The sequence below is a fragment of the Porites lutea genome, chromosome 14 (genome assembly GCF_958299795.1).
Source record: "Porites lutea chromosome 14, jaPorLute2.1, whole genome shotgun sequence".
Lineage (NCBI taxonomy): Eukaryota > Metazoa > Cnidaria > Anthozoa > Scleractinia > Poritidae > Porites > Porites lutea.
The window spans coordinates 13671278-13698176 of NC_133214.1; the positions used below are offsets into that span (position 1 = coordinate 13671278).

General features: G+C 37.4%; 1 protein-coding gene across 1 annotated transcript; it reads left to right on the top strand.

Annotated features, from left to right (window-relative positions):
- Positions 1–12112: 12112 nt before the first annotated feature.
- On the top strand, positions 12113–21461 carry LOC140923969 (uncharacterized). Its single transcript, XM_073373979.1, has 6 exons — positions 12113–12323; positions 13910–14005; positions 14790–14897; positions 16367–16483; positions 20633–20749; positions 21268–21461. Exons 1-6 carry the CDS (start codon positions 12113–12115, stop codon positions 21459–21461), a joined length of 843 nt encoding a protein of 280 aa, XP_073230080.1.
- Positions 21462–26899: the final 5438 nt, after the last annotated feature.

A 26899-nucleotide genomic window follows, 5' to 3' on the forward strand; every position in this document is an offset into this window, starting at 1 on the left:
GGTAATCTTTTCCCTTGACGTGAGATTGATTTTGATCTCTTTGATTTTTGTTTCTAAAATGACGTCACTTCCTTGGGCGTCAAAATAAGCAACCAATCATGAATAAGCCGATAAGGCACGCGCATTAAGAAAATTTCCGCGTTAAAACTGACTTTTATCTTAATTGAAAACAATCCATGTGTACATAAATATCCAAAGTCGGGTGGCTTTTCTTCCTTAAGATCGACATTCATTGGTATATTCCAATACAACTTATCTCTCTCACCCTTCTTTCCAAATGTTTGGGGTGTTGGTTTGGGAACTCTGTCGAACTCTCTTTTCTTCGGCGATCCTCAAAACTGGTGCTGGGACCGACGAAAATCATAACGGACGCCAGGGCTTCTGTTCACACATAAGAACGGTGATTTCGGCGCGATTTCTGCAACTACTAATTTCTGCAAATACTAATTTTTGTATAATAAACTGTAAACGACAAGTAGAGGGAGAACTTCGTCATGTGGTACAAATTGACGTTGCCGTTTTCCGTAAAGGTGAATCTAAAACTCTCTAATGGACTTTTGCTTTGATATGTTACACTTCATTGACAACAGTGTGTCCGGCACCTAGAAACTGCTAAACCAAAAGAGATCTGAAAAGGGCTCTTAACTTGCACATGCACCATCGATCAGCGAGACTCGAGCGAGCGATCATCGTCATTCAGTTAAATAAATATGACTCAAGAGATGATATAACAGAACACGTCAAGCGTGTCCTGCCTAGAAAAGGGAAGTGAGTTAAAAAGAAAAAGGGTAAAAAAGACAACAAAATCTGTATAGCGTTGCCGTTAAGTTGACCATAACACATCAATCATATAAGTTTAATAAACTATGTATTTGTTAAAGCAAACTGCAATTGTCTCTTTGCGACCAGATGGCGGAATTTAACAATTTATGGACAGGATCGGAAAAAATGGAGTAATAACAAATAATAGATATGTTGGCGTTTTTAATGGTACTCCGTACTGCCAACGTCAGTAATACTGAAATACGAGATTATTGCCCGCTGTTTTTGGTCAAACATTTTATCAACGTATAAGCGATGATTAAAATTAACTACTGGCGCTACCTGACAAACATTGAATTTCTGCGTTTAAGTTTCTCAGTAATGTATCTAATTGTTCTCATTTGGGGTTCTTTGACGTTCCTGAAAATATATTTAAACATATCCTTTTTTTACTTTATTGAGCAAAACATTCACGTAATTTATCAAAATATCTTCATTGAAAATCTACTGAGACAAGTTCAGAATTAAGAAAGCTTTTTTACACCAAAAGTTGGTAAACATACGACCGATCAAAGGAGCTGAAAAATTTGAGGTGCGTACGCTATAAAACGTTTTAACAGGAATGGCAGATAGAGATGTTTGTACTACAATATTTCGTAATAATTTATCAATTTTGATCATCCTGACAGAGGACATATTCATGTCCAACGGCCACAAGTGCGCCGTATGTGAAATATTCACCTGTTAGGGTCAGGACTTAAAAGACCTTTTCCGCTTCTCTCTCTTTTTCTCCGCAGAAATGCTTAATCCTTAGTACTCAGGCTAACGAGTTGAATTTGCGACTTGGACCGATGGGGCCATTTTAACTTTGGGTGAAAGTGGTCATAGAGCCAAACAACATTGGAGTATTCACTTATATGTAAGGTACGTTACGGCTCATCAGTGAATTAGAATTGCGACTGGTTAAGTTTAAGTGAGTGAAGTCGTATCAGGTCAAGTCAGGTTTATTTCTCTTTCCAATGAAAGAAACAGAAATTAATGAAAACAATACGTATTTGCATTTCATGAGACAGGCATGTAGACAACAGAAACTATAAAAGATAATAATAATAATAATAATAATAATAATAATAATAATAATTTATTCATTTAATATAGCGCCTTTAAACATTAAATTGATCAAAAGCGTTAGAGGTAGATCAAAGATAGTTTGACAGTTGTAATAGTCGGCTTAATTTCCCTTTAAATTGACTCCTACAAAGCTACTGTTTTTATTTACTCACTCGTTCCAGTAGCAACGACTGAGCATTTCCAGTAAAGCGAACAGAAAATTCGCCATAATTTGAGAAGAAAATAATTGGAGTGGGCATCTCTAATATTAAAGAAATGAATCTTAGCAACAGGCTTTAAATAACTTTCAAATATACTTCAGGCAGCTTATGATTCAAATAAATCATAAACAATAATAAACATAAGTCTATAAAAACGAAATATAAAGTTATTGAAGTATAGTTAACTGTTTAAAAGTGGCGGAGCGTGGGATTGGAAATGAGAATTGTTTATCAGTCTCATAAGAAGTAGGAATTTGCAGGTTGTGACGGTCAACTTTGAAAGCCTTCACTGTATTTTTTCTCTTACATTTTAAATTGCCCTAGCCTTAGGTTTTACTGTGCCTTAAAAATATGTGCAAAGACTGTGTAGACCGAAATCTTGAACAAAACCAGTTTTTCTTTGTATAGCATCGAAATCGAAATATGGCGCGTTTCCCTTATTGCAACATAACTGAACCCTTTAGTTGCTTGTACGAACTACATGCTTTTTCGTCCGCAAACTGTTCTATGCCATCTTTTTATAGGAGTTTTACTTACCTCATATTTTTATCAGGTTTTTAGTTCTTTATTTCGAGGCTAAATTTATACAGTTTCACTGACGTAAACAGAGCAGAAGTTGGAAGAGAATCATCCTTGACGGAAAGAGTGATGAAACAGTATTATTAAATAGTGTTTTTCGAATACGATTAATTCAAATTGTATCTTCTAATTCTTTTCATCTCGGAATTTTTTTTTTGTTATTAAATTTTGTTTCCTTTTAATTCAATAATTGCCTGATATATCCAGGCCCGCGAAGCAGTTTTAAAAGTGCGGGGACCGATCCACCTCTTTTCAAGTGAAGTTGGAGGAGGGTGGGAGGTTGTGGGGTTGTGGGCTTTAAAAATGGTTTACCTGGTGCCGACTCAATATTTTTTAATACAGTCGCAACTCATCAATCATTTTTTTATTAAGGTGCGAAAACATGGAACGGTTATCCAGAAATTTTTAGCTCCTCTCAAGCTTTAGAAATTTCTAGGCAATATTTGCTCCTTCGAACAGTTATTTTACAGAATATAGTCGCTGGGTGCTCCTGAGTTTTGTAAAGATAGTCGTTTTCAGTGAGGATCACCATATGATATAGGATCGAAACGGACCAATCATCAATTTGGATGCCTCGGCGAGGTCTGCCAGTCGAATATTCTTATTCCATCAAAGATTTTTTTTATTTGAAAATGTGTATTTCTTTTCTTTTCTTTTTCTTTTTTTTTTTTTTTTTTTCAAAAAGTTGGGGGAAGGGGGGAGGCAGGGGCCTCCCCCAGCGTGGGCCCTGATATAATACTGTGTTTCAAATAACACATCAATTGTCTACTTTTTTTTTAAAGTTCTTTTTCTTTTTTGACCGTCGCATATACGAGTCAGTAAATGTATTTTCTTTGTTGGTATCTAGACTGCAAGGTTATCCCAATATAGAGCACCTTTATCTGGCCTATTCATCGCTTGCAAGGGTTAGTTTTAGAAGCATTTATCTATTTACGACTTTGTCCTCAGAAATTTTGTTTTCTTCTAATTCGATCCAGTAACTGTCTGAGATATACAGAGGATATTACATGGTGGCGCGAAGATATGAACTTTATTTTCGAGTGGCAAAACAATATTTTACTCACTCGCTGCGCTTTTTCGTAAAATATTGTTTTTGCCACGAGAAAATAAAATTAATATCTTCCAGCCGCCGTGTAATGTTCTTTTTATTACATAGACAAAAAGACATCAATAAAATAATAGAGGGAAATTACCGAAATTACGTCATCGATAAACTCACGTGTGAGATTATGGAAAATAAACCACTCGCGTCCCGGATGTAGTTTTCATGAATTTTACGAGTGGTACATCTTTTAGTAAAACACTCGTGTCTATATAATAATACACAATGTTTCAAGCGCATCAGTTTCCTAGTTTTTGTTTATTTCATGTAGCATGCATGTATACGACTGAGGAAGAACCAGCAAATAAACTTTAACTTTGTTGGTTCTTAAATACGGCTGCAAGGTTATCCCCTGTAGACCAGTTTATTTCTTTTATTTGGCCGGTTCATCGCTCAAGAGTTGGTACATAAAAGCACTCTTATTTATGACTCTGTCCATTCAGAATTTCACTTAAAATGTTTGTGTAATATTATTACTATTTTATCGCATTTTTCCCGGTTCTCAGAGACTGTTCAGTTCGTTATTGGATTGCGTTCGGAAAGTGCTGATTTTAGCCATTTTTAACAGAGAAAAACCACTTGTTTCCCCATCACCGACATTAATTTAGCGCTCCCTCTATAAAATAAACGAAAACCACCGGGTATTGCATGGAATTTTTGTTTTGAATACAGAACAAAAATCATTGAAAGTTTATGGCAACAACATGTAAGTTAGCAGACTCCACTGATGTATCAACAAGAACCATTATGGCTCTTGGTATCAATTAATCTGCATAACGAGAGACTCGGGTTCAGTCTGACCTCATACACTCAGCTACACTGCATACCTGGTGGATCAGTAGGGTTAGTACTTATTGCCCCTGTAGGGATTTCGCCCAGAAGGCGAAATCCCGCGGAGGCACTCTAGTAGCTTGCGCGTATATTAAGGAAAGTACCTACAGTTGAAATATTTAGTCACACAGTCAATATAGAAAAAATCTCGATTTGCTTGGACAGTGGCCGCGAGGAATCGGTAGGTAATGATGACGTTTCTATTGTTTGCGCCGGCAAGTACGAAATGGTTAGGATGACGTAAAGACAGAAAATCTCGAAGGGACCGCTCAGGTAGATTTTGTTACATTTATTGTGCAGTCATACTTCGATACTCTTGCGTTACGCAGTGACATTCTATGGAGCAGCTGTTTTGAAAGTTATGGACCAAAAGACACTCGTTAAGCGCAGATGAGGTTATAAGGTGCGTTTAACTGTGTATCTATAAACACTTGGAGAGTTTGCCAGACACGAGTTCACAAATCTTTGATTTAAATTGGAAACCTTGCCAGACACTCTTTCTCTCTCTATGACCGGAATAACACTCAGCCCCAAACAAGCAAGACGAGTGAACAACGGCTAGCTTATCACTAGCAGAACGATGGACGATTACAGAAATTCGCCGACAATCAAATTCTGTGCTGACTTATTTCCTGCTCATAGATGTCCTTACGTTATAAAGTTTCAAATAGGACCTTGGGCGTCAAAATAAGCAACCAATCATGAATAAGCCGATAACACATAAAGAAAAATTTCCGCGTTATAACTGACTTTTATCTTAATTGAAAACAATCCATCATGTGCAGATAAAAAACATCCAAAGTCCGGTGGGTTTTCTTCCTTAAGATCGACATTTCATTGGTATTTATATTCCAATACAATACCATCTCTCACCTTTCTTTCACAATTTTTGGGGTGTTGGTTTAAGAACTCTCTCATATTATTATTTCTCTCTGATTTCTCTCATATTACGTGATTAATATTCAGCTATTGTTATAAGCGTGTGTGTTGTGAATGTTACAAGCTATGATAATTACATGCTAATTAATTCCTATTTAACTTTTTGCTTTTTGCTTTTTTCTATGACAACCTTATTGCAATTAGGTGTATGCACGTTTGTAAGATTTGAGACAATTTGATCTGACCAAGAATCAGGTAAACTTGATATAAGCTTACACAACTTTAAAAAGTCTTTAGACATTTTCTCACCGCAGATAGAAAGAAAACGTTCCAAAGAACATTTAGTTATAATTCTGGCAGTAAAAGAAAGCTTTGAGCGATTTTCTTGCCTCGAGTTCATCTGTGAAAACAGTAAATACCGGGAAGCCGGCTTAAAACATAAACTTAAGCTTTAAGCTTGAAGACTCAGGATTTTTAGAGACACTTTAATATTTGTCTTCGTGAATGAAAAATGTTGTCTCTGTATATGCTTCGCCGAATTATATTTCCTTTATTGATTGTTGGTAGTCTCTCTTGTAATTTTAATCGCTGTGCCGTTTGTTTTCGGTCGTTCAGTGAACATCGCTTGCAGGAGTACTCAAAATGCCGCGCGTATCAAACGCTTTTAAAGATTACAGATCGATAAAACCATTAAATAAAAAATAAACATAATAATTTCTTTATTATGTTGGAGCTTAACTCTAGTATGTTCGTTCAAACATTCGCTACAGCTCGCACTGCAAAAGTGAGAACCGGCTGGCTGTATATGTGATTTTGGACATTTTTTTAACGGTTTAGCTAAAAGCCCACGCGTGCTTTGATCGTCCTGAATATTGAATGAGTGCAATTTCTGTTGCAAAATTGTGAAATACTGAATTCTGCCCGAGGTCTGTATGATAAAAACAGTACCTCATAGTACTGTTTCACCCAGATGTAATGTATAAATGGTATAAAAGGTTGGTTTACACGCAACCAGATTTGTTGGCAAGATTTTGCAAAGTAAACTTGTCGAACGCAAAAAAATTCAACCTGTTTTTTTTTCCAGGCCTAATTAATCTTACGGTGATCAAGAGCCATTACGGCTCTTAAATGTAATCGAAGATGATTGCTATTTTTTGGGTGTACATATGAGGTTATCAACTCGATGAAAGATTTTGTTCACTCTTGGGCTGTTTGCAAATTATTTTTCTCTAAGATCACTTAGCCCTTCCCTCAAAAGTCACATGCATGTGCTATGTGCCCTAAAGTTAACTGAATTGTGGAATACAAGTTTATTGTTTGATTTAAATTATAAATATATAATGGGAGCCTCGCTTTTAGCCCAGGCTAAATCTATATATTATTTATTTTTTAGTGAGTCTTAGACTATGCTTACACTGTACTGGATACCTTTTGCGCCGGCACGAAAATCATACTGGATAGGACTTCGGTTCACACATAAGAACGGTGATTTCGGCGCGATTTCTGTAACAGAGCGAGGCTGCGCCGCGCCGCGCCAATCTCTAAAGTGGAGAGATGCATATCGGATAGGTGTTGATACTATACTGGACAGCTTTTGCGCCGGCATGAAAACCATACCGGTTAGAGCTTCTGTTTACACACATAAGAACAGGGATTTTGGCGCGATTTCTGTAACGGAGCGAAGCTGCGCCACGCCGATCTCTAAAGTGGAGAGTCACATATCGGATAGTTGTTCATATCATACTGGGTAGCTTTTAGCCTCAGATTCACGTTTACGGTAAAGTCGCTGTACGGCAAATTCAAGGTGACAATTTCTCATATTCAGAAATGAGCAGAAATACTTCACATGGATGAATCTAGCATGAATTAGCTACTAGTTTTTGTATGATAAATAGTAAACGACAAGTAGAGGGAGAACTTCGTCATGTGGTACAAACTGACGTTGCCGTTTTCCGTAAAGGTGAATCTAAAACTCTCTAATGGATTGATATAATACACTTCATTGAGAAAACAGTGTCAGGCACCTGGAAACTGCTAAACAACGAGAGATCTATAAAAAGGGCTTTTAACTTGCACCTGCATCATCGACCAGCGAGAATCGAGCGAGCGATCATCGTCATTCATTAAATAAATACGAGTCAAGAGATCATATAACAGAAAAGGTCAAGCGTGTCGTGCCTAGAAAGGGAGTTCAAAAGAAAAAGGGAAAAACAAGAAATTCTGTATCAATCATATAAGTTTAATAAACTATGTATTTGCATGTTAAAGTAAACTGCAATTGTCTCTTTGCGACCAGATGGCGGAATTCAACAAGTCAGTATGGACAGGATCGGAAAATAGTGAGTAATGACTACAAATAGATATTTTGGCGTTTTTTAATGGTACTCCGTACTGCCAACGTCAGTAATACTGAAATATGAGATTTTAGCCCGCTGTTTTTGGTCAAACATTTTATCAACATACAAGCAATAAATAAAATTACCTGCTGGCGCCACCGGTCTGATAAACATTGAATTTCTGCGTTTAAGTTTCTTAGTCATGTCTCTAATTGTTCTAAATTGGGGATCTTTGACGTTCCAAAAAAAAAAAATTAAACATATCCTGTGTTGAACGTGATCTTTAAGTTTTAATTGCTTTAAATCTTTTTTTGCTTTATTGACCAAACCATTCAAGTAATTTATAAAACATCTTCATTAGCAACCTACTCAGACAAGTTTGCTCAGAACTAAGAAGCTTTTGGACACCAAAAGTTGGTAAACATACAACCGATCAAAGGAGCTGAAAAATTTGAGGTGCGTACGATATAAAACTTTTTAACAAGAATGGCAGATAGAGATGTTTGTAACTACAATATTTCGTAATCATCTATCAATTTTGATCATCCTGACAGAGGACATATTCATGTCCAACGGCCACAAGCGTGCTGTATGTGAATATTCACCTGTTAGGGTCAGGACTTAAAAGACCTTTTCCATCTCTTTCTAGCTAGCTTTTTCTCCCCAGAAATGCTTAATCCTTAGTACTTAGGCTAACGAGTTGTAAATTGCTAGAGAACGAGTTGAATTTGCGACTTGGACTGACGGGGCCATTTTAACTTTGGGTGAAAGTGGTCAGTTGAAATTGTGAGTTACTTTTGTAAAGCCAAACAACATTGTAGTATTTACTTTTATGTAAGGTACGTCACGGCTCATCAGTGAATTAGAATTGCGACTGGTTAAGTTTGAGTGAGTGAAGTCGTATCAGGTCAAGTCAGGTTTATTTCTTTTTCCAATGAAAGAAACAGAAATTAATGAAAACAATAAGTATTTGCATTTCATGAGACAGGCATGTAGACAACAGAAACTATAAAAGATAATAATAATAATAATAATAATAATAATAATAATTTATTCACTTAATATAGCGCCTTTAGACATTAAAATGATCAAAAGCGCTAGAGGTAGATCAAAGATAGTTTGACAGTTGTAATAGTCGGCTTAATTTCCCTTTAAATTGACTCCTACAAAGCTACTGTTTTTATTTATTCACTCCTTCCAGTAGCAACGACTGAGCATTTCCAGTAAAGCGAACAGAAAATTCGCCATAATTTGGGAAGAAAATAATTGGAGTGGGCATCTCTAATATAAAAGAAATGAATCTTAGAAACAGGCTTAAAATAATTTAAATATACTTCAGGCAGCTTATGATTCAAAAAAATCATACACAATAATAAACATATAAGTCTATAAAAACGAAATATAAAGTTATTGAAGTAAAGTTAACTGTTTAAAAAGTGGCGGAGCATGGGATTGGAAATGAGAATTGTTTTTCAGTCTCATAAGAAATAGGAATTTGCAGGTTGTGACGGTCAACTTTGAAAGCCCTCACTGTATTTTTTCACTCACATTTTAAATTGCCCTAGCCTTATGTTTTACTGTGCCTTAAAAATATGTGCGAAGACCGGTGTGTACACCGAAATCTTGAACAAAACCAGTTTTCTTTGTATAGCATCGAAACATGGCGAGTTTCCCCTATTGCAACATAACTGAACCCTTTAGTTGCTTTGTCGTGCTTTTCAGTACGAACTACATGCTTTTTCGTCAGCAAACTGTTCTATCCCATCATTACAGGAGTTTTACTTACCTCATATTTCTATCAGGTTTTCAGTTCTTTATTTCGAGGCTAAATTTATACAGTTTGACTGATGTGAAACTGAGCAGAAGTTGGAATCAGAATACTATATATCCTTGATGGAAAGAGTGATGAAACAGTATTTTTAAATAGTGTTTTTCGAATACGATTAATTCCAATTGTATCTTCTAATTCTTTTCATCTCGGAATTTTTTTTTTTTGTTATTAAATTTTGTTTCCTTTTAATTCAATAACTGCCTGATATATCCAGGAGCAGTTTTCAAAGTGCAGGGACCGATCCACCTCTTTTCAAGTGAAGTTGGGAGAGGGGGGCGGAGGTTGTTGGGTTGTGGACTTTAAAAATGGTTAACCTGGTGCCGACTCAATATTTTTTAATACAGTTGCAACTCATCAATCATTTTTTTTAAATAGTTTAACAAACGGGAAAGGAGTTAGTAACAAAAAGGTGTAACCGTGCACAGCAGCGTCATAGTTTAATTTCGCGTGTTTCATTTACTTCAAAAGCTTGTCCGTTTTCTCCTTGCGGCTGTTTAGAACCTTTCTTTATTCATTGTCACGGAATGGAGCTATGTTTCAGACGGTTTTAACATTCGAGCTGCCGAAATTGACCTTTTCCTAATGCGATGGTTGCGGATTTACCAGCAGAAGCTTGCAGATCGGGACAATTTCATTTATCATGCTCTGCTATATCTTGATATTAAACTGCGAAAACATTGAACGGTTATCCAGAAATTTTAGCTCCTCTCAAGCTTTAGAAATTTCTAGGCAATATTTGCTCCTTCGAACAGTTATTTTACAGAATATAGTCGCTGGGTGCCCCCGAGTTTTGTAAAGATAGTCGTTTTCAGTGAGGATATGATATAGGATCGAAACGGACCAATCATCAATTTGGATGCTTCGGCGAGGTCTGCCAATCGAATATTCTGATTCCATGAAAGATTCCTTTTATTTGAAAATGTGTGTTTCTTTTCTTTTCTTTTTTTTCTTCAAAAGGTGGGGACTGTGTTTCAAATTACGCATCAGTTGGCATATATTTTTTTTAAAGTTCTTTTTCTTTTTTCTTTTTTGACCGTCGCATATACGAGTCAGTGAATATATTTTCTTTGTTGCTATCTAGGCCGCAAGGTTATTCCAGTATAGAGCACCTTTATCTGGCCGATTCATTGTTTGCAAGAGTTGGTTCATAGAAGCACTTACCTATTTACGACTTTGTCCTCAGAAATTTTGTTTTCTTCTAATTCGATCCAGTAACTGTCTGATATATTACATAATGTTTCAAGCACATCAGTTTCCTAGTTATTGTTTATTTCATGTAGCATGCATGTATACGACTGAGGAAGAGCCAGCAAATAAACTTTACCTTTGTTGGTTTTAAATACGGCTGCAAGGTTATCCCTTGTAGACCAGTTCATTTCTTTTATTTGGCCGGTTCATCGCTCAAGAGTTGGTACATAAAAGCATTCTTATTTATGACTCTGTCCATTCAGAATTTCACTTAAAATGTTTGTGTAATATTATTACTATTTTTATCGCTAGTCGTGAGTATTTACCGAACTGCGAAGCAGTGAGGTAAATATCCACGACTAGCCACCGACTCTGAGGTGAATAATTGTTTTAGTATATACTAAAACAGTGAGATAATTGAGCACAAAAATGATGATTTTTAACTGAAATACTGTTGCCAACGATTACAATTTCGGCGCGTAATGACCGGGCGGCCGCGGCCGTCGCTTTTCTTGCCGACAATTAAAACTTTTGAAGGCATTTGTTTAGCTCTTGCGGGAAATTTCTTCAAAAGGAGTTATGAATTCTTTTTGTATTTAAAATCATTGTGTAAAAAAGATTATTAAATTTAGTTTTAAGCTTATTTATGAATAACTCAACTAAATAAAGTAACGCAAGACTAATACTTAATTTGCATTTGTAAACAAAAAACTTTTTCACCGGTTTTATCGATAAATTCGTGTCAAGAAGACAAAGCTTTACCTGTTTAATAATATACATGAAAAAATTTCTCGATTGTGATTGGCTAAGAGGAATGCAGTTTTTAGGTAACACAGTGCAGAAAAAAGGTAATTGAGTGCAGAAAAAAGGTAATTTAGTGCAGAAAAGAGTAACAAACGTGACATTCTGATTGGCTAAAAAACAAAGGAACTCACTGAGAGCCAATCAAATGCGCCATCTAAATGGCGCAAAAATTTGGATCCGCTCCGGACCAGTTTCGAGCAAAAACCGCAATGGTTGGCGTTTGCAGCACATTTGCTTTTGCGACCGAAACAACTGTAGAGGAGCTGAAAAACCGCTCTAAAAACGAAAACACTACGAAAAGCACTGGTTTTTGGCTCTCTTTTTGGAAGAATTGGTGCGTAGGTAAGGAAATTACTGATGAAATAGAAAATTATGAGCCGGCTGAGCTTAACACTTTGCTCGAGCATTTCTACGCCAAAGTAAACAATACAAAAAAGGTGAAGATTATGAACCAGAAAGCCTTAAAGTAATGAAGGCATCGCTTGATAGAAACTTAAAGAACAAAGGCTGCACCCTGTCCATTGTACGTGACCGAGAATTTAGTTCGTCTAAAGAGGTGTTGGAGGAAAAAGCGAAACAGCTTCGCTTGGCTGGCCGTGGTAAGCGCCCGAACAAAGCTCGGCAAGTATCAGAGGTCAGAGGAGGAAGAAGAAATTCTCTGCAAGAGCGGAAAACTCGAGGTAATAACCCAGAATCTTTATTTCAAAAACATTGAACAATTCCATGAACTGTTCAGCCCGTTTCTGCCGCTTGCAAACTTTAAAAACATCGAGCAAAATGTTGTTTTGACTGCACGTGTGATGATATTTGCAGCATTTGAATAATTTATTTTTGCACGTAGTTTACGCGTGTTGACTCCCTATTAAAGAGATTTTAAAGCTATCTCGCAATTTTTTCATGAATATTATTAATAAGTAATCACATGATTTTTCTGGTACAATTTGGAATAAATAAGCACTCGTTAATTTTTTCAAAGACCACAAATTGCACTCGCCCTACGAGCTCGTGCAATTTTGTTAGCCTTTGAAAAAATTTACTCGTGCTTATTTATTCCAAATTGCACTCGAAATCATGTGATTACCTGTACAAATCTTCCAATCCGAACTTCGTCACCTTCTTCGTGTATTTCGGAAACAGCTTGCTTGATAAGTTGTGAAATTTCTTTGTTTGTTTACGGCAGCAAACCGGGAAGGCATTTTGCTCGCAACTTATGCGAGTTTGGCGTCGCTCGCTCGGAGGAACTGGAGGTGAATCAGTGAATAGTGCAGGATATACACTGATTGAGTAGCCAATCAGAGCGCGCGAAAAACACTATCCACAGTTTTAGTATATACTAAATAGATTTAGCCAGGGCTAAAAGCGAATCTCTCTTTAATATTTATAGATTCCTCAAAGAAAATATAAAATCGATGAATACTAAAGACAAGTTGAAAGCAACGAGAACGCAAAAAACAACAACAATAGATCTAATTAGCTAAAAAACAAGTTTGCACGTGCAGCACACTTTTTTTTCTAACTAGCAAAAAAACCTCCCTGCACGTGCAGTTTTTTTTTTTGTACATTTCCTTACAGTTGTTTTACACGACTAACGTGAAACTTCTTTTAGCTTCCTATTTACGCGTTTTATGGAGGAAATGTTTGTATGTGTTCCTGTTCACTCTATTTTTTCACTGCCGCTCCTTTTCACATTGATAACCGCTAGCATCCTTCATTTTCTAACCGCCGCTATATAATTTTCATGTTTTTCTTCCAACGACATTAGTCTCCGTTGTTATTTATTTCTCGGTCCTGACAAGTGTGACACTTGACATCGGCTTACATGAAGTGTGTGTACGCGTGGGCGGGCGGGCGGGCGTACGCTACGTCAACCAAATTTTCTCCGATGGATAGTTTACCAAATTTTCTTACCCATGGTGCTCCGCTGGCGCGCTTCGCTCGCGAGAGCTCCGCTATAAGCTGTATAGCTATACCCCTTTTGGTCTGAAAATGGTGGAGAGAATTTATCCCCAGTTTTAACCTGAAATAGAACAGAGTAAGGAAAGTCACATTTTTTGGTGTGAAATACGGTAAGGGATTTAGGAATTATATTACGGCGCACAGCCCCACCGCAATTTTCCAGGGCCTCCTCTTTCCACCCCGACTCGTGGTTATGCATCGGTTCTCCATCACCAACGAAATTCATTGACATTTTTAAATGTCGATGAATATTATTCAATATTTTTATATGTCAATGGATATTATTTAATATTCTTTTATTTTTTACAAGCTTCGACGATGGCTGACATGACAACGTTGATAGTTATCAGTTCCTTTATCATGTTCCCAGCTGTGATGATGGCACAGGAAGTTGTAAACCATGGAGGTAATGACTAATGACATCAGGACCAAAATTTTATTGCGCACCTGTTTGTAGGCATTATGTTTAAGCACCCTGTTGCTGTTGCTGTTTCATATACAGAAAGCTGTCAAAAAATCATGCTGAAGTAAAGACAAATGAAATAATGATTTTTAAACAATAAAAAAGGTGCGATCAAGGATTCAAAACCAGCCAAACGCCTTCGTTCAAGACTGATCCTCTGTTTTTCTTTCTTAAAAGATTTTAAATGAATTGTATCTTAGAAAATCGTGCTATTATTATTATTATTATTATTATTATTATTATTATTATTATCATCATCTTCATTTTTCTATTTTTTCTATTGTTATAAAATTGTAATTATTCGTGTTCCTATATACTACCGTGGCGAAGGTTTATAATAGGGAGCTTATTGCTGAACATGCACCATTTCCACACGAAACATTAAATCGACCGGGACTCTGCGACACGTATTACGCATTCAACAGACTACCATAACTAGTACTCATCTTAGAAAGCTGGATTACTAAATTAGACCAAAAGCCAGTGGAATGGCAGTCAACGGGCACGGTACAAACGACTTATGGCGGACTAAAAACTGACAAAAACAGAAGTGACTTTATAGGCAAGAGACAATTTGACTAACAGTAAACGACTATAACAACAAACGACTTTGACTATGAAGATGACTACCCGACACAGTCCTATTCAGGACTACACCCTGACGATCATGCTCCATCTACTTATAGATTTATAATTACTGTTCATTTATTGTTTTGCTGTTTCGCAGTTTGTCCCGTTCCAATGAATAAAGAAGAAGAAGAGATAATTAAAGAGCAGGAAAGAAACAGAGAAGAAATGGAAGAGATCATGAGAGAGATTGAAATCAGTTGTTTAGGTGAGTGATAAAAAAACATGGGATGAATAATTAAGTACAGGTGAAAATAACTTTAGGAGGGTTGGGGTCGTTTTTGTTATACAAAGAACAATGTAAATTATGCATTTCTGAACCCCTTCTCTTCATTGGAAGCGTTGTCGCTCATGGGACGAAAATATCCCGCGCGGATACCCGGGGGGGGGGGCGGGGGGTGTACTCTGGATTTCAAGAAACAGATCCTCAAAGCTTTTGTTCCAACGCCTACTCTCCATTGTATATACAACGCTCCTCATTCAATCTTAATTCGATTATAGTGATATTGTCGAAAAACTTTGTTCGACAGGGTACAGAAGCTTCAGAACCGTGCTGATCGTGTTCTAACCTTTTCTAGATGTGATGCTTATGCCAACTGCTTATTTAAACAACTTAATTGGAAAGACTTGAGCACTCAGTTTCAAATACAAAAAGCCCTAATGGTTCACAAGTCTTTAAATGATCTTGTTCCTTGATATTTATATTTATCCTCTAAATTTTTAAAAGATGTGAAACGCGCTACTCCCTAAGGGACTCTGTTAACAAACTGAGTGGGAACTAACTTCATGAAGAACAGCTTCAGTTATAGCGCACAAGTGATATGAGAGGGCTAAATTTTTAACAATACCAATTGACTGCACTGAAGCACACGTACCATCATCGCGTTATGGCCAATACCTTATGCATGCGCACAACCACATCACCCAAGCAGTGGCAGCCATGGACAGCTGGTTCGCCCTTATTGGGGCTCATCCGCCTGGCATAGCCGTTGGGTCAATTAGCGGGGGATTGCTGGCGTATCAAAGAACATTTACTGCCGAGGCGAGTGCAAGCACTGCTTTAAGCGCCAGCTCCACCGTAAACAAGTGGTAGCTGTTGGTTGGGAACTGCAAAACAGTTCTCCCACGGCATGCGTATGGAGATGGTATCACTGAGAAAAATTGAACTGTGTGCCCAAATAAATTTGGGGAGGGGCGCGGGGGTGAGGGAGGGGTTTCTGATCCATAACACATAGTAACTATTCTAAACATCAAATCCCCTCAGACACATTTTTTTCTTAGCAACACTTTCCTTCCAAGGACATACTATTTCTTCCGCATCTCCCAGCCAGCAAAAGTTGGTCTGAAGAACAGATATTTTGAAGAACAGTTCCATTGGGTGCCTCTGAGTGTAGCCCTAGCGGCACTATACGATGCGTCCTTAGGGGTGCAAAGTTTCTTGATTGAAGTTTTGAGACTAACGTTCCAAGTCCTTTAACAAACTTGTTTTAGTAAATCCCACAGTGGTTGGTGACATTGAACGAAGAGTATTCATAGATTATAAAAAAATTGAACTCATTTGAACTGTTGCAAATAAACCATTTAAACAACTCTTGATCGGCTGAAAGTGAAAACTGACTTTGTCGGTGGATTACTTTACGTCAAATTCTTACCTAATTTCCACTTGCTGATTTGTAGATGAGTGTAAGACAGGACTACATAACTGCCACGATGATGCATACTGCACCAACACCAAGCGTTCCTTCACTTGTACTTGTAGGCCAGGATATACTGGGGATGGTGTTAACTGTGCAGGTAGCAAACCTGATAAGGAGCTTAAACTAACAGGATTTCATCTTTCGTTTTATGCTATTTCATACCATAAAGATTAGAGCCAATCAGAAAGCTGGAAACCGGTTTCATATTTAGTCAGTGGTATGTCACAGATCGGTAGTTTCTTGGTGTTGTGGACGCGTGCAACCACAAAGTGACGTAATACAAAAGATTAAAAAGACACTGAACAATATCCACACCACATAACAATAACTAACCAACAATAGTTTTCTCATCACCAAGAAGCACCCCACAGGTCGCATCCATGAAAAATGTTGGTGCGAACAGGCTCACATGTGCGATTTCGAGGGACATTTTGGCGTGTGCATTTCCTAGCCCTATTATTCTGGCCGACTTTGCGTGCTCGATCCGCCAAAATTTTCTTTTTCTCAGGCTAAATTCCCCCAGCGAAAGCTTTCCAAGTGTGCAACACGTAAAACTGCGTCGACATAAAAATCGAACAAATTCAGCTGATAAGTCAGCATTAACTCTTGATTGGTAGTATAGGAGGGATGTTTTACTCCACTTTTTTGCGCAGGAATCTCATTAGCGTGCGCAGGAATACATTAACTAGGTGACGTCATAGGCTATTGTCTTGATCTCATGAATAAAATGCTGTGGTATCTCATGAATAAAATGCGGTGGAATCTCATTAAGTATATCCAGTTTGACGGGTTTATCAATGACGTCATGTGCTATTTTTAGATGGATGATGTCATGGTTGGTATAACCGGTTTGACAGGTTTTAGTTATTTTCGGAAGATGATGTCATATGTATTCCGGGGTACTATGATGTCATAGTTGTTTTGATTGGTTGACCGGAATTAGAAAGACGCTCATTGGCTGTCTCGTTTGACGAAGCATTCTGGTTGGTTGCCGTATTTTTTATTGTTTGAACGGTATAAAAGCCTGCTCACTGCCTTCCCGCATACTAATTTGGATTTCCTGCATACTAATTAAGTGTCTTCCTACATACTAATTCGGTATAGGTTTACTAATAAGCGTCACTCTACTACAATAGGAACAATAGGCTTGCCTAGACTTGCCCGGTAAGTAACTTGAGCCCGGTTTTCGGACCGTCTTTTAAAAGAGAAATAGGAATAAGAGAAGCGATCACCTAGCAACGCGAGAAACGGCTTCCTATATCTAATTAAGCGCTAAAACTCGGATATATATAAACAAAACATTCACAAATTGGAGCTGTAAACTCTTTATTTCAAGTTTTTCTGACTATTATAGAACTGTTTTCTCCTTTCTATCTCGAGGATATGAAAAACTATTGAAGTCTTGTCATTTTCACGCACGGTTAATCACTTAATTATGCGAGTTCACAAGCCCAAAGTTGAATACAAATTAGTTCATCTGTACAGCTAGACCCAAGGGAGCACCTTGACGTATTCTTATAAAACAAATAACTTAACAAGGATCAATTGGAACATGCGACTAATAATTGCTAGCAATAAAACCACAAGAGAGATACCGTTTTAAAAACTTTATTAATAACAAAAAGAGTCAAATACAAAGCGATTTGAAAGGAAAAGGGATGAAAATTAATCCATTGACTGACTATTACAAATCAGTTTTTTTCTGTTCCAAAATAATCCTTCCGTGTCTACACAATTTTCCTATGGCCTCTAAGGCAAGAGTTCGACTTTCTTTGTTTCTTGCCCTTTGTCTTGTTCTTTGTAGTTCGTCTTTTAGCTTTTGCTTTAAAAGAAGCTTCATTTCTTCGTGACCTTGACAGTTCGTACACTGTTTCTTGTGTCTGTACTGGATTGTGATAGTGATTTTTTCCGGGATTATCCGCTTCACTTTCGTAAACGACGACTTTAACTTTAGGTTGTAGTTTCGCCTCTTGTAAATACTGTCTTCGCTGTATGTGGTCTAACTGATGAACATCCGCGAGATGGTTAGCTAATCTGACAAGGTACTTCGCCCCGCACGATGAAATCGGACAGTTTCTGCAAACTCTCTTGTAAACCATGTTGACAGTTCGATGACTGAATACAAATGACATCTTTTTCGATCCCACCTTCAAAAAAGTGATGGAAACTCAAAAAGAGCTTAAAGACACTGAAGGATTTGATTGGTTGGAATCGACAGAACCAGCGATCGATAAGCGAAAATTCTTACTCAATCGACTGTATCAACAGCAGCCCATTCCACAAGATGAAGACTAGTCCAACTATGAATGTTATAGAATTATTTTTCCTAGACCTTTGGGTTGTTGCGTTTCAATAAAAACTGTAAACAACCAAACTTTAAGAGTGTTGTATTGCTGACTTGAAAATAATAACAATAATAGTAAACTTGTACAATAAATTAAAAAATCTGAAATTTGAAATACCAATTACTAATTCACGGTCAAAACTTTTTTAATTAGGCACTGTTATTTGTGATTACACTTAATAAAGATGATGATTCCAATGTTGAGAGCTGTTGCGTGACTAGCGATGCGCGACACCCATGCGTGTGTCTGAGAAAAAATAAAGACACATGACTAGAAATGGCCCGTTTGTCTCCTTTTGGCCCTTTTGGCCTGGTTTTGGCCTTTCAGGCCTGGTTATGGCCTTTCTGGCCTGTGTTTGGCCTTTCTGACACTATATACAACCTGACTATTTGCGAAAAAGAGGTCATTTGTATTCAGTCATCGAACTGTCAACATGGTTTACAAGAGAGTTTGCAGAAACTGTCCGATTTCATCGTGCGGGGCGAAGTACCTTGTCAGATTAGCTAACCATCTCGCGGATGTTCATCAGTTAGACCACATACAGCGAAGACAGTATTTACAAGAGGCGAAACTACAACCTAAAGTAAAGTCGTCGTTTACGAAAGTGAAGCGGATAATCCCGGAAAAAATCACTATCACAATCCAGTACAGACACAAGAAACAGTGTACGAACTGTCAAGGTCACGAAGAAATGAAGCTTCTTTTAAAGCAAAAACTAAAAGACGAACTACAAAGAACAAGACAAAGTGCAAGAAACAAAGAAAGTCGAATTCTTTCCTTAGAGGCCATAGGAAAATTGTGTAGACACGGAAGGATTATTTTGGAACAGAAAAAAACTGATTTGTGATAGTCAGTCAATGGATTAATTTTCATCCCTTTTCCTTGTTATTAATAAAGTTTTTAAAACGGTATCTCTCTTGTGGTTTTATTGCTAGCAATTATTAGTCGCATGTTCCAATTGATCCTTGTTAAGGTATTTGTTTTATAAGAATACGTCAAGGTGCTCCCTTGGGTCTAGCTGTACAGATGAACTAATTTGTATTCAACTTTGGGCTTGTGAACTCGCATAATTAAGTGATTAACCGTGCGTGAAAATGACAAGACTTCAATAGTTTTTCATATCCTCGAGATAGAAAGGAGAAAACAGTTCTGTAATAGTCAGAAAAACTTGAAATAAAGAGTTTACAGCTCCAATTTGTGAATGTTTTGTTTATGTATATCCGAGTTTTAGCGCTTAATTAGATATAGAAAGCCGTTTCTCGCGTTGCTAGGTGATCGCTTCTCTTATTCCTATTTTTCTTTTAAAAGACGGTCCGAAAACCGGGCTCAAGTTACTTACCGGGCAAGTCTAGGCAAGCCTATTGTTCCTATTGTAGTAGAGTGACGCTTATTAGTAAACCTATACCGAATTAGTATGTAGGAAGACACTTAATTAGTATGCAGGAAATCCAAATTAGTATGCGGGAAGGCAGTGAGCAGGCTTTTATACCGTTCAAACAATAAAAAATACGGCAACCAACCAGAATGCTTCGTCAAACGAGACAGCCAATGAGCGTCTTCCTAATTCCGGTCAACCAATCAAAACAACTATGACATCATAGTACCCCGGAATACATATGACATCATCTTCCGAAAATAACTAAAACCTGTCAAACCGGTTATACCAACCATGACATCATCCATCTAAAAATAGCACATGACGTCATTGATAAACCCGTCAAACTGGATATACTTAATGAGATTCCACCGCATTTTATTCATGAGATACCACAGCATTTTATTCATGAGATCAAGACAATAGCCTATGACGTCACCTAGTTAATGTATTCCTGCGCACGCTAATGAGATTCCTGCGCAAAAAAGTGGAGTAAAACATCCCTCATATACTACTTTGATTGCAGACATAAACGAGTGTAAGACTGGAGAACACCTATGTGACACCGATATTTCAGAGTGCGAAAACGCTAAAGGATATTACAAGTGTGTTTGCAAAAGTGGATATGAAAGTAAATGTACAGGTAAATATACCACCGAGCACTTCAAGATATGCTAATTGAAATGTATACTTTAGTAAAGTCTTCTTCTTTTCTCGGGTTTACGTGCGGTGAATAAGGTTGAAATGATAAAGGCATCGACAAAATAGGAACGTGGACGGCATATTATGATGCTTTTTAAAACAGATCTACGGTTTGATAATTCAGCGTTAACTCTTAATTTGCAGACAGAACCGAGTGTGAGAGAGGAAAACACAACTGTAACGCCACCAGCTCATTGTGCCGTAACATTAAACAATCCTTTTAGTGTGCCTGCAGGGAAGGGTATTTCGAAAGTGCCGTTGTTTAGTAAATCACGCCGTGGTTGGTGACATTGAACGAAGAGTATTCATATAGATTATAATAATTTGAACTCAATTGAACTGTTGCAAATAAATAATTTAAACAACTCTTAATCGGCTGAAAGTGAAAACAGACTTTGCAGGTGGATTACTTTACGTCAAATAAATTCTTATACCTAACTTCCATTTGCTTATTTGTAGATAAGTGTAAAAGAGGACAACATAACTGCCACGATGATGCAGACTGCACCAGCACCAAGCGTTCCTTCACTTGTACTTGTAAGCCAGGATATACTGGGGATGGTGTTAACTGTGCAGGTAGCAAACCTGATAAGGAGCTTAAACTGACAGGATTTCATCTTTCGTTTTATGCTATTCCATACCATAAAGATTAGAGCCAATCAGAAAGCCGGAAACCGGTTTCATATTTAGTCAGTGGTATGTCACAGATCGGTAGTTTCTTGGTGTTGTGGACGCGTGCAACCACAAAATGACGTAATACAAAAGATTAAAAAGGCACTGAACAATATCCACACCACATAACAATTATAGCTTACCAAGAATAGTTTCCCCATCACCAAGAAACACCCCACAGGTCGTATCCACGATAAATGTTGGTGTTACAGTCGAACCTGTATTGTGTGGTCACCCTCGGGGAATGGCTACCCTTACCAAATGCAACACTGTTTTGAATGTATTTTTGAGCTATTTTTGAGAACTGTTTTTAAACTGTTTTGTGAAATAGGTTTTAAATGGGGTGAAAAGTGTATTTTTAATGTATTTTTCGACTGCTTTTAAAGGTGTTTTAACCTGTTTAAAACGCTATTAAAAAAGAATTTTTAAAGTATTTTTTAATTCGTTTGAAATATATAAAAAATTCCAGGGCTTTTGCAAGGCTAAAAACAGGTCTAAAACAGTTTTTAAGTACCTTATAAATCGGAATAAAAACAGGATAAAAACAGTTTCTAAAACATATTTTAATTTGCTATACTATTTTAAAACTATTTTTAATGGCAATTTTAAACGCATTTTGAAAAACACAGGTTTAAAATAGGTCCAAAAATATATTTTTAATATATTTTTCGACTGATTTTAAAGGTGGTTTAACCTGTTTAAAACGCTATTAAAATGTTAGGCTTCAAAATATATTTTAATAGCTGCTTAATCGGTTTCGAAATTTATTAAAATACTCGTATTTACAAATACAATAAAAATACTTTGAAAATAGTATTAAAATACCACAGAAGAAGAAAAGCAATAGCCCGCATATATTGTGAAAATACATCAAAAATAGGATGCAAAAATGCAAAAACAATATAAAATTGTAAGAAAATAGCCTTAGAGTTGTCTGAAAACAGTACAAAAAAAGGTCGAAAGAGCATAAAAACCGTACAAGAACAGGATGGAAATACCATTTAAATTCATGAAATAAAATGAATACAAAACCGTCGAAAATTACCCTGACAAAGCAAGAATTTCTCCACACAGTCCTACGCTAGGATTGCACGAGAATTATCTCTTAGCAGATTACTTTACGTTGATTTCCCTACGAATTCTCGGGAAATTCTTATGGAATTTTTCAAAACTGCTGAAACTGTGTATACAGACCCCCTCCCCTCAATAAAAATCGGAGAGGAGGGGGGTCTGTACACAGGCTATCAATCTTCCGCTTCAAAAGGGTATTGCGTTACTGACGTTACCGGTAAATAATAATCAGTCAAGTAAATCGACGCATGACCTCGTTCGGTATTTTTGGAAAACCCGTTTTAAGATATGCATTTTTTCTTACCTCTTTTTAAACTTAATAGGACCATCCCTCTTTTAACAGAAAATTCTAACTCAATGCATAATTATGCCTTGGCGATTACTAATTTCGGCAAGATTAGTTTCAACACAATTTCTCTTCTGGAGTGCCCATGTGGAATTAAATTCAATGCCTTTCATTTCGTGTAGATATGGATATTTTATTATTGTCATTTCTTACCATGTCCTTTTTTCTCTTCAGACATTGATGTTATCCAAATCCGTGTCTAAATTACAGTCAGCATAAAAGCCCTTAAAACATATTTCAAATAGTCTATTTGAACTCTGTTTGTAACAGTGTTAGTGGTTCTATGCCAAAAATACATTTTAAATACCCTATTTTAATCATATTTTTTTATTAAACACTGCAAATTGATGAGAGACGTTTTCCTTTAGATGAAATACAATTTAACTACACTCGAGAAACGTGACGGCCGTGAGTCAAACAGAGCGACCAATCTAAGCCCCCCACCCAGAATAAAATGACAGACATAAAACAAAACCAACAAACAACAGAGAAGAGTAAAGTCTATATAATACTACCCCCCTCCCCCCCCCCCCCCACCCCCCAAAGGAAAAAATATAGGCTGTTGGGGAAAGGTTGAAAACGCGATTTTTTTACAGACTAGAAAAAATAATACAACCCTCCCACCCTCAAAAAAAAAATACCCTCTAAAAAAACCAGTCCAGTCCATTCCAGTCCAGAGTCCAGTCCAGTCCAGTCCAGAGTCCAGTCCAGTCCAGTCCAGAGTCCAGTCCAGCTTTTCCATCTGGCCTTTAATACGTGCTTTTTGCATGATAAATTACACTCGCCTCACACTGATAACCAGATAACTGATGAGAGAAAGATTAATTTCAACGGAATTACAATGACGTCAGGAGCAAATAAAATTGGTTTGAGAACGTTGGTCCCGTGTCGCTCCCGTGCCCGGTTCTGCCGTGTTATGGGCTCGAAAATCGTTGAATAAGAATGAGCGAGACCAGGTTTTTTTGAGCATGCGAGACTGAACCCCTCCCCAAATCCTTGTCTTCACTAAAACCGCTGGACGCATGACCTGGTTGAGGTCATTGTTATCTAAAGTCTTCCTATGGGCTCCTGAATACGTAAAATATTCTTTCAACAAGCCCTAGCATTTGAAACAGTTGTCTTAACGTTAAGCAGTGTCAAAGTAGTGAGCGATCACTCTTCCTTCCCGTATCCATTCCTGATATCAGCTAAATCACGTGAATGACACCAAGGAAGCCTATTTAAAGGCCATGAGAGAAAGATTAGGTAAGATTCGATAAGATACTTGTCCTTTGTGACTTATCCTTGAGATGATACGCCATGTATGCCACGAGGCTGAGCGCTTTCAATACGGTGGGAACTTTTGCTTCACTAGTTCTCAAAAGTCAAAACGAAATATGGGATGTAACAGACTCTATAAAGATACCGCAGGGTTCTCGCAAATCGGAGGGAAACGAGAGTCTGAGAGATTTTATTCAGACTCATACGATGCTGGACACCCTGGGTTCTGCACACCGTTTTGTGCTAGTGTATCCGCAATTTATAATGATCCATTGGCGGACTTGGAGTATGTCAGGTTTAGTTGAACTTACGATCATGGAGCTTAAGCAACGACGACTGGAGCTGACTGGGACGGAAATGAGAACTGCCAAAAACTCCATCTAAAATTCCCACGTGCACGAGCCAAGCAAACTCGTTTAAAATTTGCAGCATTTGCATATTACCCGGGCATATTACCACAGAGAAAAACCTAACCTCAAATCACTGTCTTGAATTAAAAAGCCTAGGATTCAGTGTTTTGAAATACATTGTCTTAACGTTCTGCTGACATAGCATATAAGCGTTAAATTTATATGCTCATACCTTTGAATTCAATAAATAATTAAAGTATTAATATACGTATATACATTATAAAATTAATTAAGATTTGTAATTTCATTATAACCTTTAGATATATCCGCTATGCAAAGATCATTCAAAAACGAAGAAGGATATTATCTTATCGAAGGCGCTGGGCATACAGTAACAGGAACAAAGAGTTTATCACAATGTAACACCAATGGTAAGTTCTCTTTTTATTGAAGGAGGCTAAGCCCTCTAACTTCTAACATGATTTCATAACTTGTTTCCACCACTATCGCTAAAACCCGTAGTAGAATGGCACCAGCTATCACGTTTTCCCGCCAAACCGACGCTGGTTCACGCGCACGCACTGTTTAGTATAGAGAATATCTCGTTCTCATAGTCGTCGTCTTAGTAGAATCTAAGGGTCTCTGCTAAAAGTGAGAACTGTATTTCCGGATCGGACATTTTGGTTATGAAACAGGCTTTTATGTGAGTTCTTGCTAAAAACGTATCTCTGCAGTTCTATAAACATAGCCCATTAGAAATTTAGTACTATATTTAACAGTTTCGATGTTTGACAGTCACCCTTTAAAAACTAAATAAAGCGAAAGATGTGCATGTTAAGAGTCTGAAATAGGCTCCAGTAAGTGATTGATCTCCGACTCAACCAGCGGGAAAGAGAGGCCTTTTTCTTTCTTGCGTGGTTTGCATAATTAACACTAATGGAAACTTTCACGTGAACTACAAAACTGTATTTCTCAAGCTTTGTTTAAAGAACTCTCTAAATTTATATAATCTTATTCTAGCCAAATGAATTGAGCACTAATAACGACTGAACTGGTTTGGTCAGCCAGTTCTACAGGTAATATTAAGCGCCCTTTAAAATTGGGAGAAAACACGAGAAAAGCCCTGTCCCGCGACAGAATGTTCAGTCAATTTTTAGAATTCTTTTCCGTGAAATTCACTGTGCTTGACAAACGTCCACACAAATATGGGCTTCTGGTCACAGACGTCAGAGATCAACAAACCACAGCAATAACTACAGTCAAATCTCTCCATAACAGCCAGCCTGAGGGCCAAGGTTACTACCAAAGTGGAGGTGACAAGAAAGGTGATTGGGGCGAAGGTTACGCGAGGGGCGATTGTAGCAATGTGGGTTATTGGGGCGAAGGTTACGCGAGGGGCGATTGTCGCAAGGTGGCGGTTGCAAGAGGTTAAAATAACAGTGAATGTATCCGCGGAAACGAAAAACGTGGCTTCTGCCATTTGTAATATCGCTGTTGAACCTGATTATCGCGGTAGATACCGAAGACGAGCAATGTAGTCCTGACTTATGAATGAAATACCGCGAGACGAGATTCATTTCATATATAGATGAAAATTTGAAATTTGAACATTGAGTAAGGAAACTCTTCAGCTAGTAGCGAAATGCATTGTTTACCAACTAAATAATGTTATTACCAACTTATAACAATTTATTGACCAACGAAAGAGTGACACCGGCCTTTCAGGGTCGGCCAGAGTTTTTGTGTATACAGTATATTAGGGTATTTAATTTCAGGAATACATTATTTTTATGCTTAAAATTGGGTATAAAGTATTCCCTCACGACCAATCTTGGGTATAAAGTATATCGTATTTTTCTTAATTTTGGTATTTTACACGAGTTTTAGTGTAATTTTTGGTATATTGGAAGGTTTATTTCGGGTATTTTGGTATTCCACTACCCCCTGGCCGACCCTGGTCTTTCGAGACAGGATGTTGCATCTGCATGCCATGGCCAACAGACGAGAATAGGACAGACTTATAAAATCAGTGCGGGTCCGCCCGAAATAGATAGATAGATAGATTATTTACCTATTTGTGGTTGTTCTTTTTGCTACAGGAGTCTTTTTGGTTGGAAAAATTGGCGGGAAATATTTCATTAAGAGCCCGACCGGATGGTACTTGGCAATAGACTCCAGTGGGAACGTTTACATGAAGGTGAGATACGTTAATCAAAGTGTTTCGAAATTCCATTGTTCGCAGTCCTATGTAAAGCGTTTTCATTCACGCAGCCATTCACGTGACGTTTCAGCCTCAGCACTTCATCAGAGCAAACCCAAATCAATCAATAAAAACGTCTTCTCCCTGTTTCGCCAATGTATATATCTTTTTTGCATAGAACATAAGTTATAT